The sequence below is a fragment of the Tetrao urogallus genome, assembly GCF_951394365.1.
Source record: "Tetrao urogallus genome assembly, chromosome: 19".
NCBI classification, from domain to species: Eukaryota; Metazoa; Chordata; class Aves; order Galliformes; family Phasianidae; genus Tetrao; species Tetrao urogallus.
This window is the reverse complement of record NC_136832.1, coordinates 2,017,302-2,029,873: the sequence shown is the minus strand read 5'-3', so window position 1 is coordinate 2,029,873 and position 12,572 is coordinate 2,017,302. Positions and strand designations below refer to the sequence as shown.

General features: G+C 48.9%; 1 protein-coding gene across 1 annotated transcript in view; it reads right to left on the bottom strand.

Moving 5' to 3' along the window:
* Window positions 1–7,002: 7,002 nt before the first annotated feature.
* NSMF (NMDA receptor synaptonuclear signaling and neuronal migration factor) overlaps window positions 7,003–12,572 on the bottom strand; it is a gene marked incomplete at both ends in the record, with an annotated part of 39,494 nt that continues 33,924 nt past the window's right edge. Inside the window, 5 exons of the mRNA XM_079544823.1 lie at window positions 7,003–7,100; window positions 8,868–8,943; window positions 9,344–9,446; window positions 10,747–10,826; window positions 12,021–12,091. Coding sequence (XP_079400949.1) covers window positions 7,003–7,100; window positions 8,868–8,943; window positions 9,344–9,446; window positions 10,747–10,826; window positions 12,021–12,091 — 428 coding nt within the window. The remainder of the gene's footprint in view (window positions 7,101–8,867; window positions 8,944–9,343; window positions 9,447–10,746; window positions 10,827–12,020; window positions 12,092–12,572) is intronic.

The following is a 12,572-nucleotide window of genomic DNA, read 5'->3' as shown; positions in this document are numbered from 1 at the left end:
GAGCTCACAGCCGGAGGCTGGGACCACAGCTGCTCACTTCAAGTCCAACAGACAGTGGCTGATGGAACTTGATGTCTTCCATCCTCCCAGGTGTGCTGAATGTCTTCACTCTGTCCCCACCGCAGGATCTGCCTCCCCCTCAGTGTCCCTCATTGACAGCACTGACAGCTTTTGCTTTTCTCCCCGTGCTGCTCCCCAGGGCACGGTGCTCACCCTGGCTCTGCTCTTTACTTTTCAGCGTTTCTCTCTCTGCTGCCTTTCAGAAGTGCCTGGCGCCGGTTCCTCCCTCTCTGCTGGCACAGCACACGCTTTTGCCAGGTGGCATTTCCTGGGCTTACCAACTCAGCCAGAGAACAACAAAAGAAAGAAGAAAAAAAAAAAAGAAAGAAAAGAAAAAAAAGAGAAAACCTGCTTTCCCAGAAACGTCACTTTTTATTAAATCACATCTTAAAACCTAGAAACATTCACGTCATTGAAACCTGCTTATCACACACAAAGCAGCAGATAGGCTCAGAGGAACGCTGCGGGCGGCAGTGGGCTCCTGCACGGCACAGGGCTGCTCCCAGCACAGAGCCGCCTGCAGCCCGGCCGTGCTAACAGCTTCCTTCCTCCTCCCCAGGGAGCAGCCTGCTGGTGTGGGGCCTGCTGAGCTCACAGGTGGCAAGCTCCATTTTCCAGACTCTCCCTTCAGACAGCTTTTGCCTGCAGCCAGCACAGCCCTCCATCCTGGGGCTGACATCTGCAACTCCGACCAGCTGAGCAAAGGAACTGGAAATGAGAACTGCTGTCTGAACTCTGCAGAAATAGTTGAGATATTAAAAGTACGCTGACCTCCCAGGCCTGCAAGCACGGTTTTTGCTGTGGCTGTTGCTTGGCATCACAGCTGAAGTCGCCCAATTCCAGGAACAGTGTTGTTAAAGAACAACAGGAAGCACACAGTGGAAAATCTGTGGCCCCTTGGTGCTCACTTAGGTACAATTCCAGTGCATTTCCCTGCATTGTGGCACACAGAGCTCGCTTGGTTCCTACAGCCCTCCCCAGCTCAAAGCCCAATAAAGGGAGGTCTCGTTTGGCAAGCAGAGTCAGGGGGAGCACAGGGACACGGCCTGCACAGTGAGCAGTGTCCCCATGCAGAGCACCTCACCCTGCTGTGTGTGTCTGAGATGGCTTTAGGGCATCTCAAAAGTCAGGGTAAGGATTCCTGTGCTGTACTCGAATTCCCAGCTCTGCACAGGCAGGACTTTTGATTGCAGACCCCAAAATCAACAGCCCCCCACTCTCCCTTGAAGCTTTTTGAACACCACCTGTGTGTACCTGTGCTGTCCTGAGCCAGCAACGCATCCCCATGCCAACAGCCCTCTCAGCACTGCTGCAGTCCCGTTCCCCAGGTAAGGATCATCCCTGCATACAGCTCATCACACCTACACACAGCCATGGGAAGATGACTGTCAGACACACAAAAACCAATGACAGCAGGGGCAGGGGAGGTGCTGTGCTGGCAGCTTATTGCTCACACTCAGCAGCTCACAAGATGGGCTGTGCTGTTAGAAGGGGAGAACACATAGCTCTGCTGCTGGGAATGCATCTGGGGCCACTGCTGCTGCCGTAACCATCAGCTGCTCTGGATGCAGAGAGCACATTAACTAAGCGCTGCTGCCTGACCATCACTACATCACAAGACCCTTGATGCTTTCTATACGTCCTTAACATATTTCAGTTTTAAGGATGCTCTAAAATCAGTACCATGATGTGAAAAATTACCAGGTTGTGTTAGTTCTTTGAGATGTACTCAATATTTATGGAAAAAATGCAACTTATTTTCTCTTCAGAGAATATAAGATATGGATCAGATATGGACTTTGATGTCCATAATTTTATTTCTTTCAGGCTTTGCACGCTGATGGGAAGTACAGAATTTACCTTCGAATCAAAGCAGCTACCAGTTCCTATAGCTGGGAGGTTAGACAGCCAGCCAGCCCTGCCATCCTGCTGATCGCACAGCACAATTACCCCGGGTAACAGCAATCACTGTCAGGTTCACAGCCATTAAACCACCCATGTACTCACTCAACTCCAGCAAACACAGTTAGCAGCAAGCTGATTTCTCATCAAAACCATAACAGTTTCCAGTTGACTTTGGCTTGAGTTTCCACACCTGAGAAATAAAACACAGTGCCATGAAAGACACAGATGGCTGCAGATGCTCAGCGATTGGTGGGACAGAGCACAGATCACAAAGTACTCTATTTTTATAGATGGCTTAGAAGATGGCATTGCCTGTCCATGTCCCCAGGGAGGATATCTGTGTGTCACCCTGCAGGAAGGTCTGCCTGCATCACCAGGTCCAGTGAACGTCAGGAAAACCAGCACAGAGTGACTCAGCTCAGCGTGTGGCTGCAGATCTGCTTCCTGCTGCTGGCAGTGGGGCTGCACGGCACAACCCGGCACATCCTCTGCTGCATGGCAACCCGTGCCAATTGCCAAAGGGCCTGGAAGGATTATTTTTGAATGTTAGTAACATCGCATCCTGAACCGAAGCACCGCGGGTAATGCATGTATGCGTCACTCCTAAAGTGGGTTACATGGGGAGGTTGGTGGCCCCGCCTGTGGCAGGGGGGCTGGAGATTCATGGTCCTTGAGGTCCCTTCCAACCCGGGCCATTCTGTGATTCTGTGGGTTGTGATGAGTTGAATGTTTATGCAGAGAGCAAGCAGAGCGAGTCTGCTGTGCGCCTCCTGGCAGGGCCTGGGCTCAGGATGCCACCTGCAGCTCTCACCGTGCTGGGGCTCCTCAGCATCACTGCCTTCTGCTCTTCTGACCGCCCCAACTCGTGCTGCCTGGAGGTGATGAAGCAGTGTTTGCAGTCACCCTCAGCAAAGCCCTGGGAAGAGGAACCCACAGCCACAGCTCACTAACACAGCAGTGTCCCGAAGCAGCAGCAGCTATTTGCAGAGCAGATATGTGCCAAGAGCTGGAGATGCAAACATAGCACAGAATGGTGATGTTGCCTTGAGAGGTGACGTGAAAGCACAGACAGATGTTTTGTCCAGAAGCCTCTGGAGCAGGACACCTGTGTGCAGCTCCAGACAAGTCCGGGCTGAGAAATGAGGGACAAATTCATTTCCAGAGTGCTCTCAGCAAAGCAGCGCTGCTGGGAGGCAAGCAGAGCTCCCCAGGGGCATGGGATGAGGCTCAGGGAGCTCCTGAGGTGCTCGGAGGTGGAGGGAGTGGGAACCCACAGTACACACAGCAGGGCCAGGACGGGCTGTTTGCCTTCTGCAGTCAGATGTTTCTCTGGAGCTACACAGACTGGTATGATTTTATGGGTTTAATGCAATAGCAGGGCTGCTCTGCTAATTCATTCGTTTGCCATCCCAGGCCTGGAGGTCAGTTGCAAAGGAAGCTGGTAGCTGCAGTGTGAGGAGAGATGCAAAAAGCTGTAACAGTTTTCTGACTTTCTCTGTCCCTTAGGGCACCAATTTCTCTTCCTTCTCATCCTTCCCAGCCAATAGAGAAGAGAAAAGCCTCTCTAGGAAGCCCTGTACAGGACAAGTGCTACAACCAAAGAGATGGGCATCCCCAGCTTCTGGAGCAAGGCGACCGAGCTGCCAGGGCTGCTCCCAGTCTGAGCCCAGCAGAGCTCCCTATTGGCATTCCTCAGTAGGAAGGGTAAGTAAAGGGCTGGAGTCACAGCCTGCACTTTGCTGAGGTGCTCCCATGTAGCTATTCCAGTTTATCCCACTTCTCTCCAGGTTAACCAGGACTTGCACTGCACATCATGGTTCCTCCAGCCCCTGCTAAGGGCAAATCCAACCCCTGGAGCTGCAGGAGCAGCAGGCAAGCAGAATGGCCATGCTGGGGCAGAGCCCAAAGCACAGCACAGCAGAAGGGATGCAGATCCCCCAGAAGAGCAAGTTAACGTGGGCACAACCGTGCTGCAAGCTGCTCCCCAGGATCCCCTTTCTTACACGGCAGCTCCAACTCAGACAGCAATTAGTGTGTGTGAGCAAAGCAGTTCCATGGCTTCAGACAGACGCATCCCAACAGCACAGTTCAAAGCTGGAGGAAGCACAGAGAGGCCTTGGGCAGGACAGACTGCACTCGGCTCCGACAGCAGCATGTACACAGGTCGCCCTGTGCAGGCTGGTCCAGCTGAGGAGTCACAGGCTCTATTTGTAATGCTTACACTTGTTTGATTCCCACCCGATTCTCTGCTGATTCCTTTTTCCCCCCAACAGCCGCTTACAAACTTCAAGAGGTTAAAAGGGGAAGAATTTCTTTTTTTCCATCTAAACAGTCAACGCTTCAATGACGCTACTTGCACAGAAAACATCAACACTCTGCTGTCTCCCCAGTCACAGCTTTGAGAGTGTTTCATCTCTCGAGTCAAAAGAATGCTACAACAGAAACAATACGCTCATGTCATAAACATCACAAGCTATGTTGATTATAGATCTTTGGAAAAGAGAGGAACGCAGTCAGTTTGTCATTACACTGCACCACAGTCAGCTGCACCAGAACAGCGCGTGCTGCTTGTTCCAACACACATCTTCCTACAGTGCTTATGCAAGAAACACCTTTCTACTTTGCAACCCGAGTTCCACAAGTGGTCAGTGCTAATAGATACACAACAATTGTACAGACAAATCACTGAAGTGGGGACATAAATGGGCCCTTTCCCAGATATAGAAGGTTTTCAATAGTTCCACAATGCTACATCCATGCTACCAAGTTCACCGAATTGGGATTTCACTTCAGAAAAGAAAGAGGGAGAACAAGTTGTCAGTCTCCAGTTAGGAGCAATAACCATAGGAGGTAAAAGGGTCACAAAGGGAGAATTTTGTATCAGCATTTTAGTCCTGCCACGACCACGCTCTAAATAACACGTGACTTTGCTTTCTGGACCTGTGGCTCCCACCTCTCACAAGCACAGCTGGTGGAGGCTGCCACGCTAAGGAACAGACAATTGGTATCCATGTGGGTTTGGGGTTTAGATCTGGCATTTTTGCCAAAAGTCACAGCCTGTCCCCTTCACTGCAGGTCTGGAAACCCAGCCAGCTCTGGGGCTGGAGCCCAGCAGGCAGAGAAGCAGCTGTGAGCTGTTTGGTTCAATGCGCTGCCTTCACGGCTCCAACCTCTCCCTCTCTCCAACTATTCCTCCCTTTACACACCATATGTACATTCTTTCTTCAAAAGTTTTGCTACGAAACTGCTCTAAATGTACAGGGTTCAGCAGTTCCAGCCAGCAGCCTGCCCCCAGGATTACACCACACACATCACAGAGGGAAGGAGTACTCTACAGATCAGAACAACTACTGCTTTTTGCAAGTATTTAAAGCAACGTCTGTACACATATTTGCCATCGCGTCACAATCTGATAATTTAGGTCCCAGGAAATCAGGAAAACAATCCTAACCTGGAAAACAATCCTCATCCTCCCTGTTCACCTCCAGTACATTTTACTTATGTAAGAAATGGAGTGTATCCCCTCCCAGGAGAGCCGGTGACCTGCACGGACTGCAAGTGGTATTGAGTTGTCCTCTGGAGAGCTGCAGATGGAGAAAACCAAACCAAACCCCTCCCAAAACAAAAATCAGTCCCTGTGCTAAAGGAACACAAAGGAAATCTATTCCAAAATAGATCCCTCAAATGTCAAGTACAAATCTGGGCTCTCAAACCACAGCAACAAAGCCCTGCGTTTGCTTTGCCCTGCACAGGAAGGGATGTGAGCAGCTCTGCCCAACAAACAGGTCTTTCTAGCACTGAAAAGAGGAGATCTACGCCCAAACAACTCGCAATCAAGTGAACACAGGGAAGATTCAATCTCATGCTACAAACCCGTGCTGAACTCTTCAGGAAGCATTTCTTCCCAACCTCCTGGGAGGGTGTCTGATGGCCTGAACCCTCACTGCTCAACACAGCAGCCCCAAAGAGCCCATCTCTCAACACGCTGCAAAATACTGGCGTGAACAATTACCATGGCTATTAATTTCTACTTCATTTTTATATCATAGTGAACCTGGCCGAGGCTTCCCAGCCAAGTACCGTATTTCTAACCTAAAATATTTCAGCAAAACTAAAGTCACATAGTTTTGCAAGCAGCAAAATAGAAAGTAACAAAGTTGTGTCTAACTGGAGGAGAAATATACATTCGTGAGAGCACATACAATTTGTGCAACACAGCTACTCTGAAAGTAATGAACCAAACCGGATTAATCAATGCAGCAGACATGCAGGGTCTGCCAGGTTACGTTAAAACCATGTTTGCTGGTGATTAAATATGTCTACAGAAGATATATTACCATTCTGAATATATTTTCAAGCAGACCGAAAATACCTCATCTATTGGTTACTGGTGTGTTATTTTTAACTAATTAAATACCAGGAGGGGTTTCACCCTCCTCTCTATAAAAATTGCACTTATTTTCTATTAAACAAAACCAAAAAAAGTTAGACTTCAATTCTATATTCCAGTATATTCACATTGACACTGGATCGTCTTGATGTCAGCCTGCAGGAGTGGGTGTAGCAGTCCTTGCTCTCCAAGATCCCCAGGCACAGAAGGTCCCATGAGTACAAAACCTTCCTTCCTCTGTGCTCTGGTCACTTCTTCATTGTAGTGCATGGGTAATTTATTTTTATTTTTTGTAAGAAAACCTGAGCTTTAAAAGTCTTTAAAAGGACCTGGAATCAAATCTGGCCCATTCTGACCCAAAACAGCTCAGTTCTGCAAGGAACTCCATCCTGTCCTCACTTCACACAGCTCCTCCTGAGACACCACGGCTCTGACCCGAGGCCAGCGAGGCGTCAAACCCCTTCCCCTCCAGTCTCTCTTGACCCAGGAGACTTTCTTCCTGATCCACTTCCGAGGGCTCCTTCTTCCCTCCCTTTAGCACTGCAGCCTCCTGTAGGGCTCCCTGTGCCAATAAAAGAGTCTCTCTGCAATAAGCATGACTTCTTGGACACTGGTGATCAACAACTTCTTGCAAAGTCTTCTCCAGATCATAAAATGTCATCGTAATCCAATAGTTTAGAGTGCTGGCGGGTCTTCCAGAGGCGGTAAAGGCGGAAGTCAAAGTAAGTCTCAATCATTTGCTTACCTAGAGATGAAGCAGAGGGCTGGGTTACACACTGAAGCAAGACAGAGAAACAAGACTGAGCAAAAGCAAAACGGAACAGCACACCCATATGGACAGGGGCACAGAAGAACCTGCCAGCATGTCTCATTTGGAGAATAGTGACATGTAGCATGCACCCGGGGCATGTGAAGGTGCCTGTGAGAAGCAAGCACCTTTTTAGCCATCCTCAGACCCTGAAAGGTTCCTTATAGTCCCCCGGCAAGGTTGGTCTGCGGAGGTGGGAACTGAACACAGCATGTGTCTCCAGACTTGGAACCTCTGCGCTGACTGCAGGAAGTGGAGCAGCAGACAATGGCTCCAAAAGGCTGCAGCAGGCACCACTCTGAGAGTTCAGACTGTTACACATCAAGAGTCAACTCGCTGTAAAATCTGGGGGGAATCAATGAAATAATTAACGTGGAAAATTCAAAACAAAAACTGTGGGTTTGGGGGGAAAATGAACGTCTACCAGCTGCCCCCGTCCTGCAGAGCTCTCTCTGCTGGCAGCAATAGGCTCAACAGGACGCACTGCTGTAAGTCCTGCACCTCGGACTGCAGGTGGGCTCTCGTGAGGCGTTGCAGGCTGAGCACTGCACTCAGGGGCGCTGCTGGACACAGCAAGTGGCACTGGGAGACACAAGGCACAAACAACCCCGGGCTCAGGGCTCAAGGAAGAGATTTTCGCTTTTGAGGCCTGATTAAGATTAGTTTCAGATGACTTTGAGAAGGATTAGAGGGGTTACGCTCTTAGTGCGCCCCAGACTGATCAACAGGATAAATTCAGACAGTCTTCAGCCCAGCCCCCTGGATGATCAGCTGCTCAAGTACACACACAGAGTCCACTGCCTTGCCTGCTGGGCTGTGCAGAAACCCAGGAATTTCCCTGCAAGTTGCTTCTTGTCACTCATGTACAGGCCTGTTTACTTGGGTTCTGCACAGCCAAACCTTGGCAGGACATGAGGACACGCACAGGGAATGCTGCACAGCACTGATGTGCTCAGCTCCTGTACACTCCTACATGGGTAAGAGGGAGTTAAGAATAAGCCAGCAGCGTCAATGCCAGCTGTGTGCAGCACAGGAAGTACCCAAGAGCTTACAGCCTAGTGCTGTGTGTCTTTACCTTTCAAAAGAAGAAAGTATTGAGGGCTAAGGCAGAGATAAATTAACAAGGGCAACTTCAGAATGTCATTTGTGAAACTGCACCCATAAATGTGTGGACAAGAGAACAAGAAAAAATCCACAGTGCTTTGAAATAACTTGAGTTACAGGGGGAAAAAAAAGAAAGCAAAGTGGGCTGAGATACAGAATGGCTGCAATGGGCTCCATCCAAATCACCTGCTACTGAGACAACCTGCTTGGTGCCAGTGGCTTGAGTCCTCTGGAGAAGAAACCCCTGCGCACTTGGAGTTCTGCTTCTATGTATCCCAATGACTCCACACACCCCAGTAAGATGACGAATCTCCCAAATTCAGCCTGGAGAGCTGCTTATTATTTAGGCAATTTGTCACTTCCAGTGGTTCTGAAGAGGTTCTGCAGCTTCAGGCACAAGAAGCAGGACAGCTAAATTGTGAACAAGAGGAATTGCATGGGGAAAGCTAGGCTCAGCAAATGAGCTACACTAAAGATGATTACAAGCAAAAAGATCATGGTAAGGCTTAAGGGAGCTCAAAACTGCTTTTTCATGAAGATGCCCATGGAAGGAAGTAGGCTGATGTGGAAGATATGGTTCTTTGCACAGAAAAAAATTACCTTGAGCTGATAGTTCAAGTGGAGACTCAAAGGCAACCCTATAAGGATTCATTAAGTTTTTCAGATTCTGAAATAGCTGAAAGGAAAACATGCAGAAAGTTAGAAGCTGAAAACAAAGATGAACTACAGGACATCCAGAATTGCTCATCCTTCACCCCTACCTCTAGGAAACAATCCACTACACGGCCTTTAAATAAAACACCCAGTTCAGCAGTAAATAAATCAAATGCTTTGACTGACTGTTCTCCTAGAGGCTTCAGCACCGTCCCTTCCTGCATACCACTAACTATTCCTCTCTGCCTCTGGGGTTGGCACAATCCATAGGGTGGTTCAGCCACTAACAGCCACTGGTGGGATAGGATGCAGCTTGTTTCCACCCAGCAAAGAGGATGGGACAGCACAGTGTGTTTGCTGCTTCCCTGGGCTTGGTGCTACTCAGCAGTCCTTCCCAGAGAGGTGACCCACAAAGCTCTTACCTTCTCCCCATTGGGGTTTCCAAGAACATAGCAGCCCATGATGTGAATGATATTTGGTTCAGGATTGATTTTACTCATCAGACGACTCAACCTCTTCCAGAAGCTGGAAGAAATAAAAGAGATCATTAAGAAATTGGTTTCCTCAGGTGGATGCGTGAGTGCAAGCAGCTCAGGAGAGGCCTGAAGCTCACAGCCTGAGCAGCAAGCTGCCCGGGGAGCGATGGAGGGTCTTAGACAAGGAAGAGCAGGGGCAGAGCCTCTGCCATGTGGTAGGGAAGGAGGAGCTGCCCAACGAGACAAGGGAGCTTCAAGGTAAAGAAAAAGGAGCAAAATCCACAGGAGCATTTTAAAATCCACTTTACTTTTCTCACTACTGACTAGCATGCTGTGCCTGAGGGACATGAGATACAGTGACCCTCCTTGCACGAGGATTATTAGAGCAGACAGGTGGGCTCTAAAGCCCAGCAGCTCCCCTGTGATGGCTGTGATCAGATGTTTGTTTGCAGTATAAGCTCTTCTCAGGACTTCCTCCCAGCCATGCACAGGTGGGATGGAGACATTCACTTCCAAGCACCCGTTCAGCTGCATGTCCACAGATTTCTGGAGGCCCTTGAATTACCAACGTCAGATCTGCTATGCCCCCAACGCATTCAGAAGCATGTGTGCACGTGCCTTTTATTGATGGTGTTTGTGCCAGAGCATGAGAACACTGAACAGATGTTGATTTTAATATTCAGCTCTCATGCCAACAATTTTTTGTGTAGGAACAGGTTGGTATACAAGCTCACCCCCACAAAGAAGCACTGCTAGACAAATTACATTTGAGCCAGCACAAGGAAGCAGGCAGCAAAACAGGCAAAGCTTAACTTCTGCAAGGAAAAGCAAAATTGCCACAGCACTGGACTTTGAGCAGGCTTTGCAGAGACAAATTCCATTTCCCCCTGCATTTAGAAGGGCAGTTATCAGACAGCTGTGGGGGAATAGCTTGGATTTCTGCCACCGGTCACCTGCTAAGAAAAGCTACCTCAGCGACTTCCAAGCCCCAGAGGCACGAGGTGCACGTTCTGGTTTCTGTCAGCAAGGCCTTTGCTAAGAAAGGAAATGCCTTTTTCTCTTTTGATGACCTCTAGTCCAGAGACACACCAAGCAGCAGAGAAGAGCATAAATCTTCTGCTGACCTGACCCAAAGCTGCACCAGCCCTGAGTTGAGCTTGGTTCTGTCGTCTTTCCAACTCTCCCCCACGGAGTTGTAAGCTGCTATTTAATTCCCTCTCTGCCTCATCCGCCCCAGGCTAAACCATCCCAGCAAGCTCTGCCCCTCCTTCTACACCACGTGCTACAAACACAGAGCAAACAGAGCAGAAAAACGCGACGTGACTCTAGAACATAACACGGTCACTTACAGGATCATATCTTCCTCCTTCTCCACTTTGGCGAAAGTGGCAACTTTGTTCTTTAACAAGTATAAGTGACCTGGACCCCCCTGCAAGAGAGAGAGGGACAAATGCACAACACCTGAAGAAACAGACCCTGGAGATATTGCTTGTTCCGTGCAGCCATACCCAGCAGTGCCACAAGGGAGCAGAGTGGACACGCCAGGCTGGCACAGCTTGCTATAGCCTTCACAGGAGACACTGTAGGCACTAATTCAGAACATTTTCACATACAGAGTACGTCGGGGGTTGGATTATCCATTTGTTAATGTTATTATGTCCACCCTGCTTTAGAAAGACATAGCAATAAGAGGAAAAAAGAAAAAAGCCCTTCGCTGTGGGTGGCTGGAGGACAGTAGGGAAGAAAAGAAAGTCCCTTTCATTGGGGTGTGTTAGGGGAGTTGCTGTGGTAGGCAGAAAGAAGCTGAGCACAGCAGGAGAAGCAGGCAAGACGTCACTGCAGAAGAACTGGTATTTGGCAGTAGCAAGCATAAAAAGATTGGATACAACATCAGGAAAATTAAGAGTTGCTGTCTCCAGGCCATTGGGCTGCAAGTGCTACTGCTCTGCAGCACGGGGCACCTATCATCGAATCATACAACTCTTAGAGTTGGAAGGGACTTTGAAAGGTCATTTGGCCCAACTCCCCTGCAATAGGAAGTTTAAGTTAGGCTCACTTCCTCACTTCTTCCAAGGTTCCCTGCACAGCTGCTGGGGCAGCACAGCACTGAACTCTCAGGAGCAGAGACTCAGAAAGGAAATCCCCGCCGAGCCCCAGATACAGCAGTGCCCCGTCTGCCCCAGCACTGCTTCCTCTGCCTGCACCTCCACCCCTCTCCCTCCTCTGGGACTCCAGGCTGTGCCATCTGCTGGTCGGATCTGTGACATCCTTCACTTGTCAGCATCACAGTGAAGCTGTACAAAAACTTGCAGCTATCATATCAGACATACTCCTTCCTTTCTCCAAAAACCTCTTTCTGGGGCTTCGCTAATGCAAGATTGCTTAGGTTTCCTTGAAAGCAGCTGAAAAGCAACCCAGCTCTGGAGCTGGCTACACTAAATGTCATCTGCTGCTGTCACAGCAGCTTGTGATGGCTTGCTGTCTGGGTAAAGGAGAAGTGAAAGCTGTATGCATTTACTCTAACAGAACCTAACACTGGAATATTGGTTCCTCCATGTACTTTTCCCTATAGAAAAAGAGGAATTTGTGACAAACCACTCCCCCTCTTAACAACTTTCATTACCTGGCAAAATATCAGCATTTTCCAGATTTTGCAGCCTTTCCGATAAATGTTAAGCTTCTTCTCTATTTCCTCTGGAAAACAAAACAAAACATTTTGGGAAAGATGAGCCATGGAGGAAGTGAAAAATGAACCTTGCAAAATCGTTTTTTTCTTCTCAGTAGAGTTCAGTCTTGAAGGCCAAGCTGTAAGAGGTGCTCAGCATGCATTTTCAATAATGTCAGAGCAAATCCTCACCTTTAATGCTGTGGAAAATGAGAAACCACAGCCCATCACAAGGCAGGCAAGGTGCAGAGCAGCACCAGCTACTGCTCTCTACTGAGTACAGTGCTGTACCAGACCCAGCTGTCCTGAGCTCACCTAAAAGGGTACCTCACAGCAGCATCTTTGCTGCCCTGTGCTTCAAGCTTCTCCTTCATGATCTGTGAGCTTAGCACAGAAAACTGCCTACAGAAGTGAAGTTTTATTATGGCAGCAAATCCAACAGCACCACACTGAGCATCAGGTGTCATTAGGGTGATAAAAACACCTTTGTACACGGTGGCTGAGGTGCAG